Source organism: Rattus rattus, chromosome 3 (assembly GCF_011064425.1).
Source record: "Rattus rattus isolate New Zealand chromosome 3, Rrattus_CSIRO_v1, whole genome shotgun sequence".
Taxonomy (NCBI): Eukaryota; Metazoa; Chordata; class Mammalia; order Rodentia; family Muridae; genus Rattus; species Rattus rattus.
In genome coordinates, this window is record NC_046156.1 from 177897998 (window position 1) to 177914738 (window position 16741).

At 37.5% G+C, this 16741-nt stretch overlaps 1 protein-coding gene across 1 annotated transcript in view; it reads right to left on the reverse strand.

The window, feature by feature from the left end:
* Positions 1 to 6331: 6331 nt before the first annotated feature.
* Fgf10 (fibroblast growth factor 10) overlaps positions 6332 to 16741 on the reverse strand; it is a 75209-nt gene continuing 64799 nt past the window's right edge. The window contains exons 2-3 of the mRNA XM_032896848.1: positions 14851 to 14954; positions 6332 to 7726 (exon numbers count right to left, since the gene is read on the reverse strand). Coding sequence (XP_032752739.1) covers positions 7529 to 7726; positions 14851 to 14954 — 302 coding nt within the window. The 3' untranslated portion in view covers positions 6332 to 7528. The remainder of the gene's footprint in view (positions 7727 to 14850; positions 14955 to 16741) is intronic.

Here is a 16741-nt window from a genome sequence, read left to right on the forward strand (position 1 = left end):
TATCAGTGAAACAGTATTTTTCAGACACAGCAGGACATTTGCATATAAGAACTCTTATTGATTGTGATAACATGCATATGACACGTGCAAGATCTAGTCAGAAAAAATCCAAGCATAGAGGGAGTAGGGTGGCCTCAAAATTCCACTACTAGCTGAGGAACTGTTGTCATTTGATATCTCCTAGGGGAAAGAGAGTCAGATGTATTTTAGTGAATGATCCCTGGTAGGATGACCACATATCATGGTAGGCTCAACTCTCAAGATTAGCTGGGAAACTCAATACAAGCTCAATGGAGAAAAGGCAAAAAAGGGAGAAGTCTCAATGTTTTATGGGAAGGGATCAAAGGATATAAAGATATGTTTTTTTCAAGGGAAAAGTTTGGGAATGGGATGAATATGTTCAAATATATTGTATAAAATTCTAAGATAATTAACAAGAACACTGCTAAGAATAAATTAGAAAAGATGCTAGGCAGAGATGACTACATTTACAAAAGATCATTGTGTTTGAGGAATACAAACACAAGTAATTATTTCATACACTGTTGTCTCAGGACATATTCAAAAAAGATTTAGAAAAGGAAGCATTATTAGTAGTAGGTAAGTCTAGAAAAGCAAGAAATTATAAGATGAATCAGTTAAAGCCAAAGTGTCTATCCATAGTTTAAAAAGCTGTGAGTAAGATGTAAAATCGCTTTTGAGGAGAAAATTTTGAAGACATGTTGTATAGTTAGTTGCTTCCTTTAAACTTAAACATTTCCTTTCAGGGGAAGTAGTGGCGTTCGTGGGATTCAGAAAATTGATATGTACAAAGTTCAGGAAGCTCCTAAAATTTATAGGATTCACAAGGCCAGACCTTAATATTATATAAGGAGTGAGTGACTGCTGAGAGACAAGAAACTTTCTGCTGAAACTGTCTTCTGGTTCGACAGGGTGCTCTTGGGTTTTTCAGTGACACTGCTGCCTCTGAAACATCAGATCTTTTACAGAAAATTGTACAAACAAAACAAAAACAAACCTCAGTGGTTCGTCAACATACACTTGGTTAGAATGGTTGCTTTGGCTTGTCATTGTTCCCTACCTGGGATGAATGGATGTTTCTTTACATCGCCCCAAGCCAGTCATTCAATAGCATCTAAGTCCTATGATGAAGCCTATGAGTGTGAACACAATCTTCCGATGTATTTTTGAAGTGGTCAGTACTCACTAGAGTATATAAATTGTATTAGAGAACTCAATTATTTTTACAGTCTTTTTGAATGTCTACTTTCAAATATTTTATGCAAAAATGGTTATTAGAACATATACCCAATTCATTTGTCTATAGAATCCCCTCAGGTTGTGGTGTTTTGTTAGAGTAACCTGAAGAGACTAAGGTGATTTTGTTGCAAGTCTATGTCTCAATAGCTTTTATTCATAGTCCCTGAAATGACCTTGCTTCTAACTAGGAACATATTCGAGGGACTGACTGCACATTAAGAATTCAACCAGTAGTAGCCCTTGTGCTTAACAATTTGTTTTGTTTTCCTATTAGGACTGAGTTAGAACTGAATTATGTAAATGATTGAAAGGCATAACTTTAATAAGTTAAATAATTTATCAAGAAAAAATAGAATAATCAGTATGCTAATTGCCACCAACAATGTCTATTAACAGCCTTATAGGGCTACTGTTCATTGGAAAAAAGTGGAGTAGATTATTAGTTCCAATAAAAGTCATCATTTTTTTGTGAGTCTAAAAAGGAAGTGCATGATGGAAAGCTATTTAATATGATCTTGAATTAAAGCAGGAGAAGTAGACAGGTAAATGCACTGTCCCTGTGGAAATGGGCTGGCTTGACTATTTTCTAGGGATGTAAGGGGTGGAATCTCACTCTCCCAGGTGAGTGGGGAGAAATGATGGCAGACACCAGTCTAAGACCACAGTTTAGTTTCATTTGATTTCTACATGAGTATAAACTCGATGTTTAAAATGCATTTTGATTTCAGACCTCAATTTATCAGGAAACGTCCATAAGGTAGCATCTTAATTCACTCACATCCAATGCCATCATCCTGCAGGGCTTCCCATTGGAAAACTCTTTAATAACAAATATGCTTCTCATACAAAGTATATAGATATTGGCTTAAATACCATTGATGCCTGAACATACTGATCTGTGTCATAGAAAAAAATTCCTGTAAGGACTCTGATTTAAATACCATATGTTAAAATATTTTAATGTTGAATCAAATTAATAGTTGACCCCTAACCCTAATGCTTCCCATAACCATAAAACGCAGTCCTTTCTAAATCTATAATACCTCGTGGAAAACTGGTTTTAATTTACTTCTCCTTGAAAGACCTCTTTGAGTGTATTTGCATTGTCAGCAGCTTAAATTGATCACAGAAATGATAACTAAATAATTTAGAAAATTGTAAGATGATTTAGGCATTTGAGATGTGTATAAGGTAATTAAAACCAAACTTTAGGAGGGCTAAGGCCACACTGCAGTTGGTTATTCTGCAGCTGGGGTCACTGCCTACGTTGGACTACGGCATATGTTCAATTTACAGTTGTAATGAGGAACATGGGATGTTTTGATTCTTCATTTGCTGTGCTCATCTCTAGAGGATGCAATTGCCTGCATGGAAAAAAAATGAATATAGGCTCTTTTGTGGAGGGTAATAAAAATGTGTAAAGTAATACATGTCACATGCATGTATGGTTGGCACATGGCTTCTTTCAGAGCTTGGGACTGTTGCCTTTAGCTGCTATCATGATGGAGACTCATGGGAATGTCTGTCATTATCCACTTAGAAATAAGGCCAGCTCCTTTGATCCTGCTAGTTTGGTCATAATCATTCCATTTTAATTAATGCATGCTGTTTATAAATATGTTTCAGTAGACTGTTTACTTACAAGGGAATTTTCTGATGTTTCCCCTAATCTACGTAAGGAAAGAGGAATTCAGGTTGCAAAGTTTTCTTTTGTCTCCTATGTTAGAAGACGAGACACAATTTTTTTTCCCATTTTTATTCTACATTTTTATTCTCTAATTAAAACAATAAATGATACCTGGTTTTCGATCTTTCATATGCTGATTGCCCGAAAACATTATCACATGTTCATGGGAGAAGTTTAAAGAACTATCTACAGCATCTTTATGACACTAGCTGATACGTACTAGAAGGGCCAGCTTCTTTTCACTGAAAACTTAGAATTTGTTCAACTGCTCTTTCTACAAGGTATGCAAAGCTACAGAGAACCTGAAGATATTCAGGGTCCCATTCTTGGCTTAAAACAAAACAAACATTATTTTCATTTAAAAACTGAATAAAAGAGAAGGTCTCATTTAGAAAAAATAAAAGATGGTTGGATTGATTAAAAATGTTTAGGAATAAGATAGTTTATTTTAAGCAGAGGTAAATAGAAAGTATTCAGTTTTTATACCTGCCTACCATTGTTGCTTTTTATTATTGTGTTTATCATTTACTTTTTACTATTCCCTTTCTTCCTCTCCTCTTCCTCCTTTAAGTGGAGATCCTTCACTCTTGTCTTCGAGCTTCCATAACCTGTCCTTGCCTCTTTCTGCTCACATGAATGAAGACTGTCGATTCACAAGGGCCCTGGCTGGCTGATTGCTCCTGACGCTGATTGCTAAATGACTCAAAAACAAAGCAGTAGGAGTCAGACGTACAGGGTTTCAGTTTTTCTTCTTGGAAAAGTGAAGTTCAGAGTTTTGTAGTTGGAAAGAAACAACTTGGAAGCAAGGAACTGGAACCGTAACCGTCTGCAGTCAGTGTGAGCTCACAGGAGGCGAAGGAGAAGAACAAGAGCCTCCTGCTTTATTTCCAATTCTGGAAGAATTCAGTGAGCCTACCCACTACCTCAGCTTTCTTCAAGGTAAATAGAGCTTTGTTCAAATTGCAGAGGTTCCATCTGCCTAGGTAGGCAAAGCTCTCATCTCCACATTTGTTTGCACCCGTACATGCTAAAGTACAGTTCATCATCCTTAAATACTTTTAACTCCATGTATGTATGTGTATGCATGTATGTATGTGTATTTATGTATGTATGTACGTTTGTTTGTATATATGTATACACACATATATAAACAACACACACACACACACACACACACATATATATATATATATATATATATATATATAAACTTAAGGATAGTTACTCATTGATATAAAAGTATTAAGTTTACTTTATTGAACAATCAAACCGAGAATTGACACTCTAATTATTAGAACTGTGCCACAGAACACTAATCCACTCGACTATGCCCAGAAACTTGCCTGGGCCCTGGAATCAACTTGCATTACTACAGGTTTTTTTTTCCCCTGCCTACTTTTCAAATCAAATTCATTGGTCTTTTCCATCCCCTGGAAGTCCGATTTTGCAGCTCCTGGCTTTCCTCCAAAAGCCTTTCATTGTTGCACAAGCCATCCTTGTTTTCCATTCATTCTTTTTTATCCACTGTGTAAGCTAGGTGGACCTGAATCGTTAGAAAAACCCGAAAGCATTTGGTTGTTATTAGGGTAAGGATAGCCGGCTCACACATGTAAAACATTAAAGAAACCTTACAAATGTTTGAGTAATTTTTTTTTCTGTTGTTGTTGTTTGGGGCTGTGGAGCATTTAACCACATCCTGCCGAGGACACAGCCCTGGGCTGCTCTCACTACCAGGTAGAGTTTTAGGCTAATAAAAAAAAAAAAAAAAAAAAAGGACAGTACTTTTCTTTTCCCAGCATTTTTATTGCCTTTATTTAAATGTAACATAATATACACTGTTCAGCCTTTTAGGGGATAGGAGGAGGGAAGTGATTCTGTATCTTTAAGGAGTCTCATGTCAACACTCATATATGTCCTGTATCCATCGCTAACACACTTCAGTATGGTGGACCAGTGCCCACGCTTCCCACGGAGGCAGAACTCCCAACATCTTGATGAGTTTTTTTTTTTTAAACACACAAAAATTTAGGACTGAACTTCTTTCAGTAGTTGTAAAAAGGACCAGAATCCCCTATTACTATCAAACAAATATGCATTTATTAAATGCAGAAGATTCTCCTTTTTGCATTTATCTCTGTTGGGATGTATATGGGGGAGATGTAGGGTGGGAGAGAGGAAAGATGTTTTCTATTTTTGAACTCTGCAGGCTTTGATACATTTTGCTAGAAGCTGTTTAATGTCTTGAGTACTGTAGCGACGACTGTTTACACGTAGTCCCTTTAGTAATCTAAATGGCAATGTGAAATAAGAATCCGACGTCTGCCATATTTGCTGTCACTCTGGTCACTGAATACTATAGTTTGTCTCCCCAAACATTGCATTTTGGTTGTGGGTGGTCCATGTTCATGTGTCAGGTATAATTATTATTTTAAAATAAAAGCAGAAAAGATACCTAGCTCTCCTAGAGATGCATTACACAGAGCTTTCAGACTCAGTTACCAATTAAACTCTCATATACAGAATCCAACCACAAGAAGTACATGTTTTAAAAATCCTATTTGTCCCAAAACAAGTTGAAGGAAGAACACCACGAAATGCAACCTAGACCTGTAAACCAAAGCACTGTGCCTCTGTGTGTTTTTCTAGAAATACCAGCTTTTCAAAGACATCATAAATTATGACCTGTGTTGGGTTGCTCTGTGGGAACAGACTGAAAAAAAAAAAAAAGCCAATTTCTTTAAAATAACTGATTAACCTTTAATAATAATATTTTAAAGAACTGGTTTGCACTGGCCAAGCATCAGCACAAATAGGTTAGAAGAGGATCACATATCACTAGTCTTTCTGGAGGTTAAGTTTTAGTAAAAAGACACATTTGGTGAGTCTTTTGGTTCATATCAAAGTACTGTATCCAAACAATAAAAATAAACAGACATTCCCAAACAAGAAAGAAGACTGCAGCGTCAATATAGTCTGAGTTTAAAATTATTTAGGACAAATAATGTTTTCTACGTTTTTAAAATCACTACAGACACTGCAAATAAGGCTTATGTGTTTATTTAGTGAACTACACAGTGAGGGTGCATGGCACGCTTACGTACGGCTTTATATGCCTTCTCTAATAAAATGAATTTCAATGTGGTTATATTATGGAACCTTCTAGAACACTTTAAATTTACAGAAAACAAGGTTTATTTGGTTCTGTAAGGACTAGACCATACAGCTTGAACAGGTATCAGTACATGGTGGCACACACGCTAGGATAGATTTGCTTCAACTAAGCCCCAGGGGGAGATGCACTTCATATCAAATTTCCTTTTTGGTTCCTTTGAGGGAGAGGGATTCTGTGGGACTTACAAAGGGCTCATGTATATGCAGAAAGCCTTCCCATCATTTGTCATTGTGACCCGTGGCAAGCCATCATCAGTAGGAAAACAAAACAAAACAAAACAACCAAACAAATGAACAAAAAACCGAGGTTAGTCTAAAATCTAACAATTCATGTTTCTTCTTTTAGTATATTCTGGGAGATGAGATAAGGCAGTGAAAGAGAATTTGGCCTTCAATATTTTAAGGTAAGGGTCTGTCAGGACCAATATATGTTGACAAATGAGGCCAGATCTCTGTCACTTAAGCTATAGCAGAACTCAGACATAGTCACCACTGATGCTTTGTGTTGCAGAAGTGCAAATTAAGTCAACTGAGAGCACAAAGGGCATTCATACTGCTTCCTTTTCCTCGTCTCCTACTTCTGAAGTGTTTGCCAAGGTTTTAAAACACTTTGTCATGAACGTGTGTATGGTGCCAAAAAGAGAGAGACAGAGAAAGAGAAAGAGAAAGAAAGAGAAAGAGAAGGTAAATCAGAGGGCAGCACTGAGGATATTCTTTAAAACCCCAAAAGATATTTAACATCCTATTAAATAAATAACTTAGAAGGAAATAGAAAGGATGGAGGCAGAATGCACAAGCATACCATACTATTTGTATTGTTAGGACAGTTTCACACTACTATGTTTATATTTGTAAATCTGATCCAATTCTTCCATGGTGCCACACCCAAAGCTCCTTTGGTTGTGCATATGATATGACCCAAGTGCTTTCCAGTAAATGCTTGCGTGTCTTACTGCTCATTGAATCATCAGGCTTGAATGAGCAATGAAAGTCTTTGATATGTGTTCATATTCCATAAATAACTTTCCCAAAGATCATTCAACAGAGTGTTCCTTTAAGTCCTTTAAGTCCTATCTCAGAAGTTCAAAACAAAAAGCTTAAAATCAAAACAAAACAAAACGAAAAACCCAACCCCCACCACAGTATTGTTCACTTGAGGATAACTTCCATCCACACTTGATTTGCCTCTATCTTGGTTATAAGGCATGACCCAATGACACAGAGCTAGTGAAAAGAACTTCGTATGTCAGCAGTGAGTACAAAAACATCCAAAGCCTTCCTTCCTTCCTTTAAACAAGCTGAACTCAGTGCTCTATCTTTGCCTTTTGAGCTACAGTCTTCAGTGAGGATACTATCTCTTTTTGGCCAAAGAGTCATTGGTTGTACTGCATCCACCAACGGTGCCTTCTTCTATGAGTGGACCACCATGGGGAGGAAGTGAGCGGAGGTGTTTTTCCTTCTTGTTTTTTGTCCTCTCCTGGGAGCTCCTTTTCCATTCAATGCCACGTACATTTGCCTGCCGTTGTGCTGCCAGTTAAAAGATGCATAGGTGTTGTATCCATTTTCCTCTATCCTCTCTTTCAGTTTACAGTCATTGTTAAATTCTTTCTGCAAAGGAAGCACAGTTATTTATTTAGATGGTGATGATACTTGACTGCACATGATACCAGCTATCTAATGATCTACACTCCATTGTCTTGTTTATAGCCGCCATTTTGTTTTACATAAATTGCTCACTTCTTATACAATGCCAACAACAGAAGAGTAAAAAAAAATCCTAACCACAAAATAGATTCTGTGTTTGAAAACATGTGAGTCATCTTTGATTAATCACCACAGCTGGGCCATGTCTTCTGGACCTTTAAAGAGTTGGCATGCTTTGAATATAACAGGGGTTATGTGCCTAGAATGATTATCAGGGAGTAGACATCACATTATCAAGTTTTATGATGATCCAGCTGTAGAGGAGAGTGTTAAAATCTTGTTTTTCAAAGTGCTGTAGATCCTGTATGAAAAAATGGAATTACCAGAAATGTGGGTTTATCACATTATAAGCATTATTTACTTAAAAATCAACTCAAGGAATGATTTAAAGCTAAGATATAGAAAATTCTTTGTTTGGGGACTGGGGTTGTCATTCACTTGGTAGAGTTCATACACAGAAAGCAGAAGGCCAAGGCCCTGGTTTCTCTCCGAGCATGGTCGCATATGACTATAATACAAATGCTTGTGTGATGGCTATTCCTGGTTGTTAACTACATCTGGAATGAACTGCAATCCAGAATTGGAGGGCACACGTGTATTCCAGACCTTGAGACTGGAAGACACAGGTTTCTGACCTGGTTCTTGACATAGAGATGTTGAGGCCTAGTGGCCATGAAAAGTTCAGGCCTAAGCAAGGTAGTACACACCTTTAATCCCAAGAGACTAAGGCAAGCAGATTTCTAAATTCAAGGCCAGCCTGTGACAAAGCAAATTCCAAATCCAGGCATGGTGATACACGCCTTTAATCTGGACTACGCCTTCTGCTAGAGGCCTACATAAGGTCATTGGAAGAAGGAAGACTCACTCTTCTTTACCTGCTTGCACTTACTTGCCAGCACATCTGCTAGAATCTATTTCTCAGGATTCCGGCTTATACAGAAGAGCAGCTGAAACAACTAGCCTAGTGGGACTGAGCAACTACTGGATTCTTAGACTCCCCATTCACAGATGCTCATTGTTGGGTTGGTTGGAGTGCAGACTGTAAGTCATTACAATAAATTCCCTTCATATACAGAGACATTCCATAAATTCTGTAACTCTAGAGAACCCTGACTAATACAGCTTGGAATGTAGAGGTGAGTGGATCTGAAGTAAAGCTACAATAATGAGTTCTAGGTTAGCCTTTGCTACATGAGACCTTGTTTCAATTTTTCTTAAAAAAATGCCTTGTTTTGTCAATCATCCTGTCAAAATAATTATGAACCGTCTCACTAGGATTTTCACCTAAACCTACAGAATTCTGGCACAGGTTCAAGTGGCCAATGGTTTTAGAGAGTTTTGATGGGTCAAGAATTTTTCTCTCACTTGCTTCTAGAATTCAGAATTTAGTATTTTATTCTGTAGTTAATCACATACACAAAAACTGAAGAAATTTCCCTCTGCTCTTGAAGAAAACTAGAATAGTTCAGAAACTAAGACCCCCGTAGCTTCTGAGGTTCTACTCTCTCCATCCACCAAAAAGGCATCATGGCACATTGTTGGTGGAGGCCTCAACTGGGCAATTTTTTTTTCATCTCAGGAACCTTTATATTTTCTATTATTAAAGGATTTATTTACTTTTAAAATTTATGTATAGGTGTATGAGTCTGTATAGTTTGAGTGTACCATATTCTAACAGGAACCCACTTAGGTCAGAAGAAGGTATCGGATCCCCTGAAACTGGAGTTTCAGACTTTTGTGAACTACTATGTGTGTGCTGACAACTGAATCTGGGTCCTCTGTAAGAACAGTAACTGTTCTTAACCACTGAGCCATTGCTCCAGGCCCCAGAGTTAAATTCTGGAATATACATCTTAGGTTTCTGTGCAATAGATCACGGTTTGGAATATAATGAAACATCACGTGTTTACACTGACATCATCAGTTTACTTTTCTACTGGAGTTGTGTGGTAGTACTTGCTTCTCATCTGTAAAGTACTATTAAATGTAAAATCCACTTGGTGATAAGCACTGATAGTAAGAAGAAAAATAAATCATCTAAAATAAATCTTTTAGTAAAATAAAAATATCTGGATTGAAAAATATTAAGCCTTTTTATGAACTTGTTTAATTTTTCTTCTTATTCATTTGCCTGAAAGCAGATGGCTTTCAAGCAGTGTAGTTGTGTTTTACAATTACTAAAGGGCCATATAGCATAAAGAGTATAGGAAGAGGCCAGCAAGACAGTTACTTAGTTAAGACACTTGCCTCAAAGACTAATGGTCTAAGTTCCTTTCGAAGAACTACAAGGTGGACAAAGAGAAACAACTCTTTCAGGTTGTCCTCTACATGTGTGTATTGTAGTACATACCTGCCCTCTCAGTTTTACACACACAGAGACTGAACATGTGCAACAAACTTTTTAAAAGAAAGATTGGGGTTATTTCAGATAATTTCATATTGGAGTTCCATATTGGATGCTTTTCTCCTCCCAAAATTTAAAGAGTAATGTTTCTTAAAATGAAGTCCTCCTGATTCAGCTTTCTCACCTCAGATGTCTTGACACTGGGATGGAACTGAGATGTGCCACAGCTGTAATTTCTGGAGGAAGGCGTAGGTGTTCATGAGGCAAAACCAAGCATCCGTTCTAATGTTTAGGAAATCTAGGCTGTACTGATAGTGAACATTCTCCCTGATGGCTAGTTTTCATAATATTTGAAAGTGCTAAACAGATTACTGAGGTGGGGGCAGTCTTCAATAGCTTTACCTGTCTGTTAACTCTGTAAATTACCATAATGGCTAATGTGGCAAGAGATGCCCATGAATGCAATAGTGGTACAAATGTCATGAGGATAACTATCACTTTCTGATTAGACTTAAGGCCTATTTCACAGGAGGAAACACATGCTTGGTACTATAAATCTGGCTAAGGATTCATGGTTGGGGAGCTCACGAGACCCAGGGCTGTATCTATTGCTATTATTTTGTGAGATGAATACAATCAAACTTCCCTCTAAAGCTCTGTCTCTCTACTGGTAGATTAGCACACCTTTCAGACCTCACCAGAGAAGTTTCTTTGTGCATTGGATGGTAGTTGGATGGTAGAAACTCACAACCTGTCAGTGGAAAACAAATGTCATGGACTGATCAGCCATCTCCATGTTATATCCACCTCCCTAAGGATCAGGGAATATCATGTAAGAGCGGGAGAAAGACTACTGGTCAGAAAAGTCAGAGAGGGTAAGAGAAAACTGACTGCTGGACATGGCAGGACTACTGCACTCAAGAACGGACCACACCTGTGACTATCTAACAAACTTCATAAGATCAAGTCAGTCAACATTGTAGCATGGAGTAGGAAGGTGTAAATGGACCCTCATCCCTAACCAAGATGGCTGATGGCTTCAAGGGGGGAAAGTGAGTTTACTATTGAGGGGGTGGTTGCTGGACCACACCAGTAAGTAACTCTATGCCTAGGAATGTGTAAACAGCATTAAACTGAACCCATGGGTTATTTAAAAAAAAAAAGGTGGCACCAAATTGAACAGAGATGGTAAGAAGGTGGAGTTGTGTGTATCTTGAAGGAGACAGGGCCAGGAATTGGAGGTGAATGTGATCAAGATGTATTGTAAATAATTCTTAAAGAATTAATAAAAATATTTTAAATGAATTAGGTAAAACAGGATCCCAAATTGAATTAGAGTGGATTAAAGAAAGATTTTGGATTTCCGGTGCTCATCTGGGACACTTATTTGATCCTTCAATCATGGTGCTTGAGGACCAGATGAGTCCTCCTCAAGATTTCCTCAATTCTATCATTCAACAGAAAACTCAGAACATAGAGAGTGTTACTTAAAGAACGACTACTGAAAGTGAAAGGAATGGACATTCCCCATAAATGAACAGAAGGAAACATTCAACGACAATAGATACAAAGAAGGTTTCACCAATCACTCATGTGTTTGCTCAGCACAGATTCTTCCAGGCAGGCTTATGTAATCAATCGAAATCATTTTGGAAATAATAATAAAAACATAAGAATCTCAGTGTTGTCTCCTGGCATGTAGATTTATACTAGTATGCACTCGGTTTTTAGCAGTATACTCTTTAGATGGTTGGTTCTTATATGGGCTAGAAGCAAAGAACGTTTTCTAATGTAGCTACTGGGAGGTAGATAAGTTTGTGCATCATAATGCTCTGGAAACCGAGTGGATCTAGATGTTGTGTGCATAGTGAGAAAGATGGCTAACGCAGCCTTCTTGAAGGTCATAACCTGTTAGTAGAAGGTTGGCAGCAAGCAGGCCAATGGTAGAAATACCAGATGATGGTCATTTCGGACAGTGAGCCTCTCGAGGCAATATCTAGGTAATATGGTAATATGGTAGAGTACCTGGGCACAAGTTCAAATGAACAGGTTGAATGAAGAGACTTATAGAGAATATAGCTCAAGAGGAGACATCCACAAAGCACAGGAGTTCTGTCCATAGAACGGAATGGGAAATTGTTAAGAAAATGTCACATTTTTCTTTATGTCACAGTTCATTTGAGAATGGGTTATTACTCCCTTGATACCACACTGTAAAATAGCATGTTTTATCATTAAAATTGGTTTCATTTTTCCCGCAATTTAAATTGTGTACTTTTAGTTTCTTAAGCTAACTTACATCAGATGAGTCTGCACTATGTTGGCCTTGGCTCTTTAAAGAGTATATGAATACACTCTTACGTACCGACTCTGATACCGTGGAACAAGAGGGACCTTTAGTTTAGGTGATAGAAAAATTATATGCAGATTTGTTTGGTGGTGGTGGTGGTGGTGATATTGGTTGTGTGTGTGTGTGTGTGTGTGTGTGTGTGTGTGTGTGTGTGTGTGTGTGTGGGGCATGCATGTGTGTGTATAAGCAGGTGGGAGTCATCATTTTCCTACCATATGAGTTCTGGCAAGTGAACCCAGGTTGTTAGATTTGGGAGAATGCACATCTACTTGCTAAGCCATCTGGCAAGGCTCTAAACATGCTTAATGAAAACAAAAGCAAAAACACTATTTTCTCAAAAGTGGTAAGAATTTAAAGCCCTAAATAGAGCTATTATAAAAAAAAAAGTTTTATTGCCTTTTTAGGCTTCTTGTTGGAATAATATGCAATGAAGAAATTGAATTAAAATTCCTGTGGCCCTCATACCAGGATTTGTCCTGGTATGACTGGCTTGTCATTTGACAGTAGAGCTGATATGAATAAAGGACAAATTTAGACCATTTCTAGACTTATGATTCTCAACTCACAACCAACAACACAGATAGCAGCTGGCATCTTATTGAATATATAAACCCTTAGTCCTGGCCTTTGACTCTGAATCAGACAGTATGGGCCTGCCTGGGTCCCATCTTTATGTTATGTAACAAAGCCTAACACTCATTATAAAGCTTACTCAAGTTTAAGAACTACTGACCACCCTTATGCTAATTACATATTTAAAGTTAATTTTTTGATAACTATGAAAAATGTAAAAATGCACAATATCTGGTCAGAAAAAGATGAGGTTATTAAATACCTGTGTCAGATGTTACTACATATCCTCCAAAATTACAGTTGACAGTTTATGTATCTATGTTCCATGTATTGCTGTATGGTGGAATTCAGAAAAATTTAAATTCATGTAGTGGTTGTTTTTAGCTCGGGGATCAAATCTACAAGACATAGTCATAGTCATTAATTGTCCTGTTTGAATTATATTTAAAATGGCAATTAAGTGATTGAAGCAAAGTTCTGAGGTCATCACAAGGTCACTGTACTAATACTGGTCTTAGGTAAAACTAGGTAACTATTTCTGTATATTATTAAAATATTGAAGTCAAAGCTTGTGTTCTCTGTCTCTCTGTCTTGCTCTGTATCTCTCTCTCTCTCTCTCTCTCTCTCTCTCTCTCTCAGTGTGTGTGTGTGGGGGGGCATTCATATGAATGAAGGATTTGTTTTGCTTTCTTTGGGAACAAGTTCTCCTATGTATCCATACTGGTATAGAATATGTGATCTTCCTACTCAGGCTTCCAAGTGCTGTGATCACAATTGTACAACACCGTGTGTCATTCTACACTTCCTTACATCCTTGGGAGTTAGGGTAACCAGCATCACTCTATACTTCTTCCTTACATCCTTGGGAGGCAGGCCAATCAGTATTTGGCACAGAGTAGCCAGCCACATGTTTAACTAAGACATTTCTCCTAAAAGTCTAAATAGCATATTGGCATACTGTGTATAATTCTGTTTCAATTATGAATGTGATTTGAATTCCAAATAATTACTATTTTGTGTGAGATTTCAGTCAAAAAGACTTTTTCTAAATGAATTGGATGTGAATTTGAAGAGGTAATATTCAAAGTACTTACACTTGTGGAAACACGTATCAGTCTATCAGTCTATCCAAGGCCATATGAGGACCCTACTAAGTGTCTCCTCTTATTATATATATTTTTATAGAATTAGACCCTACTGTGAAGATAGTACTTTGTCTTTACATAATGTCTATAATGTTTAATAATGTATAATTAAAATTAATCTCCAATACCTAAGTATGTGCAATTCTAGGATTCATAGAATAGCCTGGAAGATTATGGAATCTCTTGACTTGTTTCATTATCTATGATTTTGACAAAGTACACAGCATCTGAGCCATGGTTTTCTCTTTCGGTATGGCAGACACTTGTAGTGCACGATGTTCTATTCCATCCAAGTCCTTTGTTTTAAGGGATTCTTCTCCAAGTTGTCATCTCTCATCCCTACACTATTTCATCCAGATGCTTCCGTGAAAGGCTGAATGGGCTGCAGTTCTGAGCATTCACAAATGTCAGTAGTGGCCCGTGTAGTAGACTCATCGGCAAACCATTCAAGAGATTATAGAGTTGAACAAGCTGTTTGCCAGCCCTTGAGATGCTGCGAATCCTATTAGTAGCGATCAAATGACAGCAAAACCATTCAGTGTCTTCTCCAGGAAACCATCCAAATCTCTGGTACGAACAGTACAATGTGTTTTGAAAACAAAGTCAGACTACTTACTGAGCCATAGAGTTTCCCCTTCTTGTTCATGGCTAAGTAATAGTTGCTGTTAATGGCTTTGACGGCAACAACTCCAATTTCCACTGATGTTATCTCTAGGATACCTAAAACACACAATTACAAAGGTGAGCTGGAAAGAGTCATTGTGTTTAGTAGAGAGAAGGTAAAAAATTCAAAAGAAATAATAAAGTACCTTTTACATTATCCTCAAGGCAAAAGACAAGCAATGGGATAGCCAAAACTCTTGAATGTGTTGAAAACCCCAGCGAGTATAGGGAACCTTAGTAGTGAAGCTTTGAGAGGCTGCCCCCTCCAGTTGGACTCTGAGCATGTACAGGCGAATGCTGTTTTAATTAAAATGCTTCCTTTGCAACCTCTGCATTTTCAGCCCCATAAATATTGAAACTACTCTACTCTGCTTAGATTTTTACAAAAACTTATCAGAGCCTACATCTGTACTATGGTATTAAATTAAATCCATAGCATATGTCAATGATCTGTCAGATTTACCTCAATCTGTAAAAACAATGGTAAACTATTTTTCCTTTGTAGCACATTTAGATAAACTAAATCCCTTGGCTGCATTTAACTGATAAATTTATTTCTTTGACCAATGTGTTGACATTCTGAGGTACAGAGAGGTACAGTCTTGGCATCCATACCATATTACAAAAGCAGACATGATACCCTAGGTTCAGGGAATACTGTTTTGTTTTTCTAGAAAGAAGGAAAAATGGACAGAAGTAGTAACTAGCAAGCAGGACCATTTTTAAAAGGATGGATTTGTGTATGAAGAGATGATATTCTTTGAAAAGTTTGTAGCATATGTGGGAAAAGTAATTTGATCCAGAATGCAAAAGCCCACCCATTTTGCCTAAGAAGATCCCAGAATAAAAATGACTTCATTACTTTTAATAGAGAGTGCTCGGGCTGGTTGAGCAGTATGGTGAGGAGAATGTGGCACTGGAAATGGGGGTAATGTGTATTTGGCTTCTAACTCTACTCTACTGGTAAATGCCCACACAAGCCAACAGACTACCCCATGTCTCAGCATCATTTGAAAAGTGGCCAACATAACATTTCTCACAGAAACTTGCTATGAGGACTGTACTCAAACAATGATAAGAATTTGTTCAGATTTCAGGGCTTTGGTTAGTATGAGAGGCAAGTTATTTCCTAATAGTTCTGGTTTGGAACTTCTTTCCAAAGTTAGGAAACTTTCCATACATCAGATAAACCCCCATCGGCTTAACCAAATAATATGGAAGGAAATCATAAGTTCCTGTATATTGTGTATCACCTAACATGACATACACCATCTTCAACGTAGTATATAATGTGTGTCCTCAGAACTTTTTTTTCCACAGGGAACAAATGGCTTATATTCAGGACATGAGTGGTTTTTCTCCTTTTCTTTTCCAAGTTAGTCTGCTGGAAGCTAGAAGAAATGCTAGAACTGCTAAGTTGACACTAAAAGAGACTTGAGCAGAAAACCTCTATCCGTGTGTAGAGAAAGTGTTTAACCTCACACAGCACAATCTTCATTAACATAACATCCCACTGTATTTTCAAGGACAGATTATGAGGTGTATTTGGGACAATGTTTGCACCATTAATATTTCTTATCTTGTTACAGGATATTTGAACCTGTTTCTAGTTAGAGTGCAGCTCAGTCCTTAGCACACATCTTTAATCCCTCTGGCTAGAATACAGATAAACCCTAGTATTCACCTTTAATCCCAAACATTGAAGGTAAAGCTAGTTTGTAGAAGGAACCACCCATGTTTGACAGAGATGTCAAATGGAGTGGATGAACAAGTGATGGATCAGAGAAAGATTTGACAGAATAAGATATCCCAACTCTCATAAAAAGAGAGAGGAAAGGGAAGCA